The sequence below is a fragment of the Rana temporaria genome, chromosome 10 (genome assembly GCF_905171775.1).
Source record: "Rana temporaria chromosome 10, aRanTem1.1, whole genome shotgun sequence".
Classification (NCBI taxonomy): Eukaryota; Metazoa; Chordata; class Amphibia; order Anura; family Ranidae; genus Rana; species Rana temporaria.
Genome location: NC_053498.1, coordinates 29,029,638 through 29,045,255, shown reverse-complemented (window position 1 = coordinate 29,045,255; position 15,618 = coordinate 29,029,638). Strand labels below are relative to the sequence as shown.

Genomic DNA, 15,618 nt, shown 5'->3' with positions numbered 1-15,618 from the left:
CTGATGTGCCTACACACCATAGGTTAACTTACCGATCGGGTCAGAACGCTGTGACGTAAAACACAACGACGTGCTGAAAAAAATGAAGTTCAATGCTTCCAAGCATGCGTCGACTTGATTCTGAGCATGAGTGGATTTTTAACCGATGCTTTTGCATACTAACCATCGGTTTTGACCCATCGGTTAAATTTTAAAGCAAGTTCTCTTTTTTTTTGACTGAAGGATAACTGACCGATGGCGCCGACACACAATCGGTTTGGACCGATGAAACTGACCATCCGTCCGTTTTCATTGGTTTTGACCGACCGTGTGTACAAGGCCTTAAAGCGGTTGTATACCCTTTTTTTAAACTTTTACCTACAGGTAAGCCTATAATAAGGCTTACCTGTAGGTATAGAGAATATCTCCTAAATCTGTACGGTTTAGGAGATATTCCCCTTGCAATGCGCCGCTGACGACATCGCCGCTCCAGCCAATCACAGCGCTGGAGCGGCGATACCCGGAAGACATGTCGAGCCAAGATGACATCTCGCTCGGCGTGGACCAGGTAAGTTCTCTTCTCCTCGTTCCCAGGTAAGTATTTCATAATGAGCTACTATGCAGTGCATAGTAGCTCATTATGTCTTTTGCCCTGCAGGTGTAAAAAAATAAAAAGTGTATATGCGGGTATACAACCGCTTTAAAGGCAATATATCCATATTACACAATAATCAATAATTCAGCTGTTCCCTTTATTTGTAAATGGTTGACATAAAATGCATTGTACAACTGACAAAATAAACTGTGTATGATTGGTTTTCTGTACACAAACATTGTGATTGCACACAAGTATTACAAAAACACATACAACTATTTATATAGAAATGAGTATTAAAGACATACAATTTTACATAAAATACTATTTAGTAGAAAATTGAGGTCCTACAAGACCTTTTGATTTTGGCTTGTTGCAGTACCAAACATTTTAAGGGATCATACATCAGATAAGGCTTATACAATGTGTTTGGTAGCTTTTATTAGGCATTGCTTTTTATCTCATGGTTCTTTCTGTGCTTTTATTGTTGTATATGGCAAAATTGCAAGAAAAAACGAAAGGATATTTATTTAGTAAAAATATGCAAGAGGGCATGGCATGTACATTCAAGTTATTTGAAGGTGCAATCTCCCTTTATTTTTTATCCGAAAACTAGCATTCATCTCCAAAGAAAAAAAAAAAAGAAATAAAAATACTTTCTGGATATGCTAAAGTCAGATTCTTATATATTTGTCTAAAGACATACAGCATACGGGTCAGATAGCCCCAAGCACACTGAACAAGGTCCTCGAGATGATTTCGGAGTTACCAGATGTTTTTAGAAAGTCTGAGTGCTTGTCTTTTTCCTGGAGCACCCTGGTCGAACTGCAGATGTTTCAGCAGGCACCATTACGTTGGCAGATAGTATTGTTATGTTTGGCCTTGCGTTGGTTAAGAGGTATTGTTAACCAGTGTTTGGCTCGGAATCCCTGTCTTTTCTAGGACTGTAGCTATTAAGAATTTCAGGGCTTCAGATGCACTACCACAAATATATATAATGATTACGCCTGGAATTGGCTGGACTTCACTAAATTTTCCTAACTTTTTGGCTTGTCCAGAGGCAGTAAAAAAGTGGGGTTATGTGTAACTGACTTTAAATCTACAACCTGTGGCAAGCTTTTGGTCTAAGATTAGCAGCAAATGGCATATGTATTACAAATTAAATGTTAGGAGCATGGCAGTAAAGGCAGAGATAAGGGTCAAGGTTTTACGCTTTCTTGGGTGGCAAGCTTTTGGCCAGGCCCTGAAGCTGGTTCCGGAGATTTTCTACAGAGGGGTTGAACCATTTGCGCATCTGGTCTGACAGCTTGTCCACGCTGCTCTTCACATCTGAGGCCATCTTTTTAACTTTGCCTTGGACATCCTTGGCCACGGAGGCAAATCGATCTCTTAGCTGCTTTCCTTGCTCATCCATGGCATCTTTCAGAGACTGAAGGCGCTGTTGTCCTTTCTTCTTTAGGTTGCTGACAATGGGCTCAACGTTTTTACGGAGGTATTCTACTTTCTCCTGGGTGTTCTTGTTCAGGTCATCTCCATACTGGTTGAGTTTACTCTTGAGGTCTTCACTGTCTTTTGCAAGGCGCTTCTTCAGCTTTTTCATGTACATACTGACCTTTCCTTGGACATCTTCGATGTTCTGATCAAACATGGATTTCAGGTCTCCAGAGTACTGAATGGCTCTTGTCTTGGTGTCCTCCATGTCATTCTTGAGCTTGTCAGCCAGAGCAGATATCTCATCAGTGAAACGTTGGTTAGCATCTTGAGCCATGGGGCCAACCTTGCTCTTTAGATCTTCAGCATAATTGCTAAGCTCTTCCATGGTTTCTTTGATAAGTCCACTACAAGTAAAGAGATGTAGGCCTTAGCAAATATGCCATAAAATGTACTTAATAAAGGAAACATAATTATCCTTAACGTATACCTAAAGCCCAAATTATATCTTTAGTTCAGTTTTGAATAGCATGCGGAATGTTATTTGAGGGGATCTCACTTCATTTCTCTTCCTGTACCAAAGACATACCAGGAAGTTAGAGGAAATCTCTCCAAAGTGAGTAAAAACCCCCTTCTGGATAGTTTTCATCAGAACAGGTTTTACCATTAAAAAATCAACCCTATGTTCTTGTTTTGGAGAAACAGTTAAAATATTCTGTTACTTGCTGTCCCAGTGGAACCAGAACAAAGAGACTGAATCTCTCTTACGCAGACACAAACAGCAATTGAAATTTAATAAAATGGTTTTAACATTTTCCCCACTCCTTCCAAAATGTTAAAAACAAGTTTGGGTTTTAAAATCTCAGCTCAGCTTTAGGCTTTTTTTTTTAGATGTGGATATAATAGTGGAAGATAAAACATCTTTCCGGGTTTTATTGTTACCTGAGGGAGATGTTCTCCTCAATTCCTGGTCCCTGGTCTAATCAAGACAGGACAATATGAGAAATATTTCCAAAAGAGACAATTTTCGAAGTATAGTAGAGAAGAGATGGAACCTCTAGCAGGTTTTTATTGCTGTTTGTGTCCCTATTGGGGAGATTTACCCTTCCTTCCTACATTCATGATACCTTGGACAGACATTTACAGTACCCAGCAGAGATGGTAACAATTTACTGTATTTATTAGCGTATAACACTCACTTATTCACCCTGCAAATCGGTTGCTGTGTTATACGCCAATACTGCAATTTGGGCTGCCTTGGAGAGAACGGGGAGGGGCTGAGACGAGCGCCGTCAGATTACATTCAGCAAGAATCTGCAGTTTACTCAAGGGCCTCTGTAATAGGAAGTCCTGTCTCCTGGGCCGGCATTGGACCAGTGTTCTGTCTATCATAGAAGCTGGGTGGGACTTTGTATTAAAGAGGCCGCCGAGTAAACAGGAGATTCTCGCTGTATGTAATCTGACAGCGCTCAGCCCTGGTTCACACTGGGTACGATTTGGAACGATTTGAGATGCGATTTGACATGTCAAATCGCATCTCAAATCGGCGTCAATTGCCGGCAATGGCACTGTCCTAATCAGTGCGACGCCGCATCTGCGATTTCAAAAAGTAGTTCCTGTACTACTTTTTGCGATTTCGGGCCGCGATTTACATTAAATTGCGGCCGAAATCGCGGCAAAATCGCGGCCGCAAAATCGCGGTAAAATCGCGCATTTTACCGCGATTTTGAATTCGCAGCAGTGTGAACCTAGGCTCAAAGTACAAGGAATGCTCACAAAAACAAGCACATGATTTCACAAGTCAGGCCATGCTTATTCCACATTCCTCTATGAATGTAGGTGAAAAGCCGACAAATAGAAACAGTGAGGTTGCTGCAGGGCAACAGGCAGACATGCATTTCAATTTCAAATGCATACAAGTTGCTGTGATTAGAGCATTTGTCTTTAAAAGCAAAGTGATTACAGATCTTGTAATACATAATACTTAACACAGAAATGATTGATTGAAAGCTTCACACATATGAGAACTAGATGCTCAGTAAGCATGAAACATATGCTGTTTTAGAAGCAAGCATTTGGGGTTACCTAGGGTGGGAGTACATCTGTTCAAGATGACCCACAATCTGCCTTCATCTTAATCTAATGCTCATTTAAAAAAATCAAAGAGCTATGAGAAGTAAAACCTGGCATTGGCAGCCAGCAGTCATCTTTTCTTTTAGGCTTCATTTCCATGGACGTTTTTACAGCCACTTTTTTTTAGCCTTTTTTACAGCTTAAAAACGCCTGTCCATGTTAAAAAAAAAAATATTTTTTTTGAGCTGGAGCTCAAAAACGCTGCGGTAGCGTTTTTGAGCGTTTGTGCGCGTTTTTGAGCGTTTTTTAATGTCTGGCGTTTTTACAGCTCTAGGCTGGAGCTTCAGAACGCACTGGTCCTGTTTTTTTTTTTGCAGCTTAAAAACGGCTCAGGCATCTACAGCTCAAAAACGTCATGGTGGGCATGAGGCCATAGACTAACATGGAGAGCTGTTTTTAAGCTGCAAAAAACGCTCAGAAAAGTGGATGTAAAAACGTCCAAAAACGTCCATGGAAATGAAGGCTTATACTTATCTCTGCTTCATAGCAAAGGAAAGGACTAAACTATTCTCAGTGTGAAAAAAAAAAAGTCTTTAACCATAAGAAACATTTATTATCCACTTGTAGGATATCGGAAATGGGCCAAACATGTGCAAATTTTTGAGCATTGCTTGTTTTTATTAGACTTTTTAGGCCAGGTTGACTCCTAAAGTTATATGGAGGTGAGGCAATCAAACCTGGCAGCATGGCCAACATAGTGTTGCAAACGAAGATTGCAGGTCTGAAACCCACACCTTTATTAACTTGACCTTGCGACACAGCACTATAGCTGACAACTGCGCTGTCGTGCAACGGTGTACCCAAATAAAATTTAGGTACCGGTAATTTTTTCCCAATAATAGTGCTTTCTTTTGGCGGTAATTGATCTGCGTTTTAAATTTTTTTGCTCTATAAACAAAAAAAGACTGACAATCTTGAATAAAAAAAATATTTTACTTTCTGCTATAAACATATAAAAAAAATCAAATTTCTTCATAAAGTTAGGCCAATGTGTATTCTGCTACATGTTTTTTGTATAAAATAAATAAATCCAAATAGGTGTATGTTGATTGGTTTATGTGAACATTATAGCATCTAGAAACTATAGGATATACAGTGCCTTGAAGAAGTATTCATACCCCTTTTCCACATTTTGTCATGTTAGAACCAAAAACATAAATGCATTTTATTGGGATTTTATGTGATGGACCAACACAAAGTGACACATAATTGTGAAGTGGAAGGAAAATGATAAATGGTTTTATTTATTTTTTTACAAATAAATATGTGAAAAACTTTGTATTCAGCCCCCCTGAGTCAATACTTTGAATAACCACCTTTCCCTGCTATTACAGCTGCAAGTCTTTTTGGGGATGTCTCTACCACCTTTGCACATCTAGAGAGTGACATTTTTGCCCATTCTTCTTTTGAAAATAGCCCAAGCTCTGTCAGATTGGATGGAGAGCGTCTGTGAACAGCAATTTTCAAGTCTTGCCAAAGATTCTCAATGGATTTCGGTCTGGACTTCTTCTAGGATATCGGAAATGGGCCAAACATGTGCAAAATTTTGAGCATTGCTTGTTTTTATCAGGCTTTTTAGGCCAGGTTGACACTTAGCTCCTAAAATTATATTTCGGTCTGGACTTTGACTGGGCCATTCTAACACATGTATATGCTTTGGCCTAAACTATTCCATTGTAGCTCAGGTCGTTGTCCTGCTGGAAGGTGAACCTCCGCCCTGTATTTGGCTCAATCCATCTTCCCATTAACTCTGACCAGCTCCCCTTTCACTGCTCAAGGGAAGCATCCCCACAACATGATGCTGCCACCATCATGTTTCACGGTGGGGATGGTGTGTTCAGGGTGATGTGCAGTGTTAGTTTTCCACCATACATAGCATTTTGCTTTTAGGCCAAAAAGTTCAATTTTGGTCTCATCTGACCAGAGCACCTTCTTCCATATATTTGCTGTGTCCCCCACATGGCTTCTCGCAAACTGCAAACAGGACTTCTTATGGCTTTCTTCTTGCCACTCTTCCATAAATGCCAGAGTTATGGAGAGCACGACTAATAATTATCCTGTGGACAGAATCTCCCACCTGAGCTGTAGATCTCTGAAGCTCCTCCAGAGTTACCATGGGTCTCTTGACTACTTCTCTGATGAATGCTTTTCTTGCCCAGCCTGTCAGTTTAGGTGGACGGCCGGTAAGTTTGCAGTTGTGCCATACTCTTTCCATTTTCGGATGGAGTGCTGAAATCTTGGGATTTTTTTTATAACCTAACCTTGCTTTAATCTTCTCCACAATTTTATCCCTGACCTGTCTGGTGAGTTCCTTGGCCTTCATAATGCTGTTTGTTCACTAAGGTTCTCTAACAAACCTCTGTGGGCTTCACGGAACAGCTGTATTTATACTGAGATTAAATTACATACAGGTGGACTCTATTTACTAATTAGGTGACTTCTGAAGGCAATTGGTTCTACTAGATTTTAGTTAGGGGTATCAGAGTAAAAGGGGCTAAAATACAAATACATGCCACACTTTTCAGATATTTATTTGTAAAAAAAATTGAAAATCATTTATTTTAATTCCACTTCACAATCGAGTTCCACTTTGTGTTGGTCCATCACATAAAATTCCAATAAAATACATTTACCTTTTTGGGTTGTAACATGACAAAGCCTAGGTTCACACTGCTGCGAATTCAAAATCGCGGTAAAATGCGCGATTTTACCGCGATTTCGCGGCCGCGATTTTGCCGCGATTTCGGCCGCAATTTAATGTAAATCGCGGCCCGAAATCGCAAAAAGTAGTACAGGAACTACTTTTTGAAATCGCAGATGCGGCGTCGCACTGATTAGGACAGTGCCATTGCCGACAATTGCCGCCGATTTGAGATGCGATTTGACATGTCAAATCGCATCTCAAATCGTTCCAAATCGTACCCAGTGTGAATCAGGGCAAAATGTGGAAAATTTCAAGGGATATGAATACTTTTTCAAGGCACTATATTTATGGATTTTATTTCTTTATACTTGTAATCAATGGCGGCTGGTGCTCCCCCAGGTCAGTCGGTCGTCCCCACATCGCTCGCACATTCGGTCGTTCGTCTACCCCACCAGTCCCACACTTATCCCTGTGGGAAGCGGGACCGGCTATCCTGCCTGGCTATACCCTGCCCCCTGTAAACTGACCACAGTGTATTATGACTGCTGAGCCCTGACACTGTGGTCAGTCTCTGTCGTCCGCCACCTGCTATCTGCTCTCCTGTGTCCTCCTCCCCTCCCCCTCCCTGCCTGTCTGCTCATACCAGTGACCACCCCCCACTCCTGCTGGTATCATAAGATATTGTTGTTGTTACAATACCCTCTGTTATAATAAATGCTGTTCCCCACTGTATATGTTTTCTAAAAGATCAGCCGATAAATACCTTATTTTATAGTGCACCCTCTCCTCCTCCCAGCTGATGTCAGTGGGGGTTTCTCGGCTCCGCCCACTTTGCTGTCAGACCTGGAGAGGAGAGAGACGGCCGGTCACGTGGCCCCTGATGGGTACTATAAAATAAGGTATTTATTGGTGGATTTTTTAGAAAACACATACAGTGAGGCACAGCATTTATTATAACAGAGGGGATGGTAGTGACAACAATTAGTGGGTTAACAACCACTTTAATAATAGTTGTGCTGCACTGTGGCTATACAATCTGATTGGACTACCCTTGTGAAATGACCCTAAATGTGGGTTGGAAAAAACTAGAACACTGTCTGGGGTGCTTACAATGGTTACTTTTTTTATTGGCAACTGTTTTATAGAAAAAAATGAAATGGTATTAATACATGTATAAACTTTTTACAGTTATAATAAATGTTTTTTTTTTTTTTTTTTTGGAATAGTGGTCTCTTAAAGCGGGAGTTCACCCGAAATTTTTTTTTTAACCTTAGATTGATGCTAATTTTGTCAAGGGGAATCGGGTAGTTTTTTTAAAATCGAAGCTGTACTTACCGTTGTAGAGAGGGATCTTCTCCGCCGCTTCCGGGTATGGGTCTTCGGGAGCGGGCATTCCTACTTGATTAACAGGCTTCCGACGGTCGCATACATTGCGTCACGAGTAGTCGAAAGAAGCCGAACGTCGGTGTGGCTCTATACGGCGCCTGCGCACCGTCGTTCGGCTACTTTCGGAAAATCGTGACGCGATGTATGCGACCGTCGGAAGCCTGTCGGAAGCCTGTCAATCAAGTAGGAACGCCCAGTCCCGCAGCCCATACCCGGAAGCGGCGGAGAAGATGCATGTCTAAAACGGTAAGTACGGCTTCGATTGTAAATAAACCACCCAATTCCCCTTGACAAAACGAGCCTCAATCTAATGTTAAAAAAAAAAGGTTTTTGGGTGAACCTCCACTTTAACTTGGCTAAATTGATTTAAATTTTAAGCTATAACATTTTATTTAGTAACACAATGCTAGAATCAAAGCACAGTACGCTGTGAAAAAAATCACAATCCATCTCACTGCTGATAAGGCAGTAAAGCTGGCCCTCCTGATGAGCAGGGGGGCGGCTGTACTGCCTTATTGCCGGCTCGTGTGGCTTCCCCTAAACGTTAGTATCTTTTCCTCCTTTTTCTCCCTATGCTGTCCAGGCGCCCTCGTGTGACCCCTCCCCTGCAGCGCTGTTGGGTTCCCTCCTCTCTCACCAGCAACTGCTGCAGTCACATAGTGGAATGGTTTTAGGATGGACAGCTATTTGGAAATGGAATGGGTTTTGGATGGAGACCTATGCCCTTTTTACAGGTCCCTTCATTTCCTGATTGAACACAGTCAGTAATTCATACTGTTCACTCTTGTGTCCATTCATCATAGAAGCATGGTAAACTTTATTTACTATACTTCAGTTTGTGAATGAACAGGGAGCCTCTCAGCACAGAGCACTTCCCAACCATTCACTGTACAGTGCAGCTGAGGCTGCAGAGAAAGGGACTGGGGGAATCTCTTTTCTCAGTCCCTTTCTCTGTCTTGAATGCGTGACATGAGCCTTTTTAGACCCCCTGATATTTAACAAAAGGCCCCCAAACAGGGCAGTTAAAAATATTTAAATAATAAAATAAAATAAAAAAGTAAAAAATAAAATAAAAAATAAAATAAAAAATAAAATACAAAATAAAATAAAATAAAAACTAAAATAATAACAAAAATAATATGAAAAAAATGAAGGATTCCTTTAGCAGTCAGCATTTGGGTCGCTCTTCAGAGAGCATTTGACAGGTGGTGAAGAGGCAAACTGCCTGCTTTAACCCTGCACTAGCACACCACAACTGCATGTGGTTGCGGGGCACTTGCTGAGCAGTGCTTTTCACCGGAATGGGTCTTGTTCAATGGGGTTATAATTTCTGCCATGGCTGCGAAGCAGAGCATCACGTATGTGGCATTTTAGCAATAAGATAATTTGATATTTATGGAGGGGAAGCCCTGTCAGGTAGGCTGTACAGGGCCCCATGATTTCTAAAAGTAGTCATGCTCACACTGGTTGCATGAATTCTGATTGGCTGCTCCAGTTTAATGCATTTTGATCCATACATGGTTTATATAAATAAGCCCAATAAATTAAAAAATGAAAGATGCTATCACATCAGTATTTGTTAAATCGCCTTATATAGTAACAAGTGTGAGCAGCAATAGATGCTGACAACCTGTAAATACTAATACCTGAACACAGCTGTTACATGAGCTGTCAAGAGCCATCAATCTAGATATTTTATTACGTATCCACAGGCTACCATCATACACATCTATACCATGTAGCCTTGAGCTAGTCTTCATGTCTTTTCTTGTTCTGGTCATTCGTAAACAACATTCATTACACAGCTGTCATTTTTTTGCTCAACTATCTGCTGAGTCTCATGACAACTTTGCGTTCAGAAGAGCACAACGTGAAACGACTTGTCATAATTATACACCAGAAAGTGAAAGCTCTATAAAACTGAGTTAACCTGTGAGATCGTACATGAAGAATAATTTGTGGTTTTTAGCTCGATAGAAAAATACAAAACAGTCCACCATTTTTTTTTACCCCACAAGGCATTAAGAACAAGGTTACCATTTTTCCGTGTGTCCTACTTACTCAAGTTCTTTACCAAGTTGAGAGTCTTTCATCTTTGATGTAGCTTCATCTGCGGCCTCTTCCATCTTGTTGAGGGTCTGCCAGAAGCTGTCCAGGGCAGATTCCCATTTTGCTTTGGGTTCATCTTTGAAAAGAGAGCGAGCCTGGGCCCCTGCGAAGAGAACATAAATGAGCTTCACATACTATTGTTTAACAGTGGAGATGTTTTTTTTATTAGAGAGGTTACAGTATGTCTGGGTTCACCAGATATCAAGAAAAACTTTTAGGCCCCTTTCACACGTGCGGACAGTATGTCCGTATTTCATCCACCCATTTTTGGATGAAATACGGACATACATGTATCCCTATGGGATAGCGGATTGGACTTTTTGACAACAAACCTCCGACGGACCTGTTTTTCCAAACAATCCGACCGTGTGTACGCTCCATCGGACAAACTTTTTTGCTTTTCCTTCGGACAAATGTTCGCTGTGTGAACAGACAAACTTTCCGTCAACAAATGTCCTACGTCGGCTAATCCGATCATGTGTACATAAGTCCATCGGACTAGAGTCCAAAGTACAAACACGCATGCTCATAACCAATGCTAAAGATCTGACAACAATAGCAGAAGTTGCCCAAAGGGTGGCGGTAAAGAGCAGAAAAAACACGTAGTACGTCTACTACGTACCTACGTTCGTGTTTGTTGGCTGAAAAAGTCCTACCGTGTGTATTAGGCTTAAGGATCACAGACCTACAAACCTCACCAAACTGACAGGGGTCTTAACTATCCCCTACTCTATCCCAAAAATAAAACAGTTTATTAAATGTTTTGGCCTTATATACACTTTAAAATCAGAAATAAATGCTATATGATGCTTCAACCATTATGGAACCACGAGATTTAAAATCATCAGTTTATAAATTACACATAAAAATTCTTCTTTAAAATGTTAGACTACAGAGTAAGAAAAGGCTTTTTGTGTTCTTGAAGCCTAACTCCAACCAAAATGTTTCCTATATATTCCTGTTTAATAGAGTGAGGGAGAGTTAACATTTCTGATATGCGTTCATTTCTGTCTGTGGCCCCACAGGGAAGATTTTTCCTTACTTACTGTCCCTGTTAGGGATGAGCTTTGTGTACGAGTCAAACTCATGTTCGACTCTAACATCGTATGTTCGATCGTTTGTCGAAATACAAACAAAACGTGTTGTTCGCGCCAAATTCGAGTTACGTTTCACAGACCATAATTCACTGCGGCATTGCTGGCTGATGATTGGCCAAGCATGAACTATGACCCGCATTCTTGGCCAATCACAGCTTGCAAAAAACAGAGAGCCATAATTGGCCAAAGCCAGGGTGGCTTTGGCCAATTATGGCTCAGGGGGTTTAGTACACGCCCCACACTATAAAAGGCCCGCCTGCAGGTCGGCCTTGTGTAGTGTGTTGCGGTCGTTAAGAGAGGACAGAGAGAGTGTCATTTTTTGCAGGTTGATAGAGCAGGCAGGCAGGCAGGCTAGTCAGTTAATGTTACAGTGTGTAGAGGATATATATACATCCCAGGTGTTGTACATATATTTATACACTGTATAGTTTAGCTAGATCAGTTCTTCCTAATTTACTGGCAGGCAGGTGATTGTGCTAGCTGCAGTTTTCTTACGTAGTTTATTGCCTGTGTCCTCTGTAGTTTGCACCTAAAGCTACTTGGTGTGTACTGGCCGTGTGCTCTGTAGTTTGCACCTAATGCTACTTGGTGTGTACTGGCCGTGTGCTCTGTAGTTTGCACCTAATGCAACTTGGTGTGTACTGGCCGTGTGCTCTGTAGTTTGCACCTAAAGATTCAGGAGCAGTGATGTTAATGATGCTTAAATAATAATAAAAAAAAAATAATGAAAAATTCCTTTAAATATTGTACCTGCTGGGTGTCTATAGTATGCCTGTGAAAACTTCTTTGAGAACCCGGGTCTTGCCCCAGGGAACATGTATCAATGGAAAAAAAGTTTTAAAAACTGTTGTTTTTTCAGGAGTCCTGAAAAAAACGATCGTTTTTAAAACTTTTTTTCCATTGATACATGTTCCCTGGGGCAAGACCTGGGTTCTCAAAGAAGTTTTCACAGGCATACTATAGACACCCAGCAGGTACAATATTTAAAGGAATTTTTCATTTTTTTTTTTTTTTTTTCAATTTAAGTGTCATTAAAATCACTGCTCCTGAAAAAACGACCCGGGTTCTCAAAGACGTTTTATGACAATAACTTGCATATTAGGCTTTAAAATGAGCACTTTTGAATTTGAACGTTCGAGTCCCATAGATGTCAATGGGGTTCTAAATCTTCGCGTGAACGTTCGGTCCGTTCGAAGGTTCTGGTGCGAACCGAACGAGGGGGTGTTCGGCTCATCCCTAGTCCCTGTGACACATATACGAGTATAAGCAATGAAAGTGAAGGCACTAAAAGCACAGGAAGGCACACACAGCGGCAAAGCATTGTCAGAAGTTGTAACCCTTCACCACACTTCTAAAGTGTATTTTTGGTTTTGTCTGTATATCTGCCTGCAAAGATTTCCTATCACTCCCTGTTCTAATAGAAAGGGAATGGAAAGCTCCTGAATAGAGAAAACATGACAGAGTCCCTAACACTTGCCCACTTTGTACAAAACACGGCCTGGCTTTAAAGCTGGTCAAACTCCATTTTACTGAGAATCTGTAACCAAATTGTCATTTTGTTTGTTGGAAACCTCTATGGCAAAACCCTTGTACCTTTTTTTCAATAGAGAAGGAGAGGGTTAGTGTGCACCCACACAATAATTTCCCAACATTCTCAAAAATCTATTTGTGTATTGATTACAGCTTCAGAAGTTTGGAAGCATGTTAGCCTCCTAGCGAAGAGAAACATGGCCCAATCCTTACACTATTGATTTACATTGTAAATACCATTTGGGCCTTGTATAGCCACCTTTAGCTTCAATACATCAATAGATGTAATACATCATACAATGAATTACCTGCTAGGAGCCCAATTGTCAGGAGTAGAAAAATCACTTTCATGGTTATTCTTTATAGACCTATGGGAGAAAAAAAAAAGAAGAATGGTTAGTGTTAGGGCTGAAACAACTAATCGATTGATCGACAACTAATCGATTATGAAAATAGTTGTTAACTATTTTCATAATCGATTAATCGGCCAGTTGATTAGTTGGCCTGCATATAGAATGCATTATTTGTTTACATATCAGGAAATACAGTGCAGCACACATACAGCTCAGTACACCATCCATACATGTCACTAAGTGCCTGAGAATTTGTGAATGTGCAAGTGTGAGGAGCAATGCCTCATGGGACATGTAGTCCTGGGCAGGAAGTGAGTGGTTCTAAAGGCAGAAGTTTTTATTTTTTAAAAATTTTTAAACCTTACTATAGCGGGCGCTTTATACTATACTTTGCAGCTTGCTATTGAGGCACTCTGAAGGCAGGAGGAGCCAGAAGCATCGGTGAGGGACCCCAGAAGTGGAGGATCTGGGCTGCCATGTGCAAAACCATTACACAGAGCAGGCAAGTATAACAAGTTTGTTTAAAAAAAAAAAATCACTTTAAAGACTCTGTGCAGGTAAGATCAGCATCTGAACCCAGAGAAAATGGAAGTAATAGAAGGCATTACAATTACAGTAGTTGGGTATTTATATTTACCACTGCATATGGATATTTAAGAATAAATTGCCTTTTTTTTATTCACATATTAACTAAATTGTACACCACTTTTTTTTTTAATTATCCGATTAGTCGAATAATCAAAACAATAATCGGCCAACTAATCGATTATGAAAATAATCGTTAGTTTCAGCCCTAGTTAGTGTAAGAGGATACTAGATGCCAGACCTTTGTATGCTTTATTCTATCCATGGATGGCACCACTGAAACACTAAACTTTCCGTGACATCTATCGGCAAAAAAAAAGAATTAAAATTCCAAAATTAAATTTCCATGGGATGCTTTAATCAAGCTTTATCTACCAAATTAATTTTGGAACTTTAGAGGTTCTAGGAAAAACTAGAAACCAAAGAGTGGGATTCTTGGCTCCACAACAGCTGGGGAACATCAAAACATACCATACTTTAAAGAGAACCTGACTAAAGCTGAGATTTAAGTTCTTGGTAGATACTATCCACTCGTCAGTTTCTTTTGTCTATAAGAAGTCTGGTTGGGAAACCTAGCACTTGAAATCCTAGTTTCTTCCCCAGCTTTGGAGTCAAACTTCTGTTGCTCCACCATGGAACATCCCATTCTGCTAATATCATTTTCTACAGAAAACTACAGATCAAATTATCAGAAAGATAAAAGAATCCGCTGGGTAGGGCAGCTTATCAATATCTAAAAACTTGATGATGTTAATCATGATAATACTATATCACATTTGGATAAAATAACCCTCATTAACTGGCCACCCCCACCATTTACACACACACACACACATATATATATATATATATATATATATATATATATATATATATATATATATATATATATATATATATATATTAATATATATATATATATATATTATATATATATATTTTATATATATATATATATATATATATATATATATATAAAATATCAGCACTCTTTCCTACAACCTGTCTTTTAATCCCAAGTCCATGTACCTCACCTTCTCAGTAGCAGCAGTCTCTGTCCCCCCCCTCCTTCTCTGTCTTTATATAAGCAGCAGGCTGTGAGCTGGAAGGGTTGCACTCTTGCACCTTGAAGCCAGAGGCAGACACATGATCAGTGTAAGGTTGGAGGGGGCGAAGTCTACTGAGAAATGTATTCCCTCTACAGACTTAACCCTGGGCTGCCTGTACAGTGAAATATTAGGAAGTGATGAAAGTATTATATGATAAATGCATCCTCAGACATTAGTGAACTTTGACCAGACCTAGGGATTTCATTCATTTTCCACTGCTTGTCCATCACTTAGGACTTCAGTGTAAAGGTGGGGGTAGAGCAGACCTGGGCACTCTACGGCCTCCGGGTCACATCTGTGTCTTTCACTGTCACTGTTGAGCTTTCATGAGGTCAATTAGAAATTGACTGTAAATACCGTATTTATCGGCGTATAACACGCACCCTAACTTTTAAGAGGGAAGTTTAAAGCAAAAAACTATCCACGCCCCCCTGCGTATAACACGCAGGCACAGTTTACTCTCTATTTTCAGGGTAAAAAAAGTGAGTGTTATACGCCAATAAATACAGTAAGTGTCAGAGAGTTACATAGATGGCAGCAGCTATGCTTCTCCCAGTTGCCAAGATGGTGGTGGTCCCACTTCCACACTTTCTCAGTGGCTTCGGCCATATAGGAGGAGCAATGCCACCCCTTAAATGGCTGGCGTGGATCATGGGAGGTGAGCAAC

General features: G+C 40.4%; 1 protein-coding gene across 1 annotated transcript; it reads right to left on the bottom strand.

Annotated features, from left to right (window-relative positions):
• Nucleotides 1–712: 712 nt before the first annotated feature.
• Nucleotides 713–14,924, bottom strand: APOE (apolipoprotein E). The gene is made up of 4 exons (XM_040327459.1): nt 14,877–14,924; nt 13,213–13,272; nt 10,230–10,380; nt 713–2,412 (listed from the first exon to the last, which is right to left on the bottom strand). The coding sequence occupies exons 2-4, from the start codon at nt 13,253–13,255 to the stop codon at nt 1,782–1,784; spliced, it is 825 nt and encodes a 274-aa protein (XP_040183393.1). The 5' UTR covers nt 13,256–13,272; nt 14,877–14,924; the 3' UTR covers nt 713–1,781.
• Between the last annotated feature and the right edge of the window lie 694 nt (nt 14,925–15,618).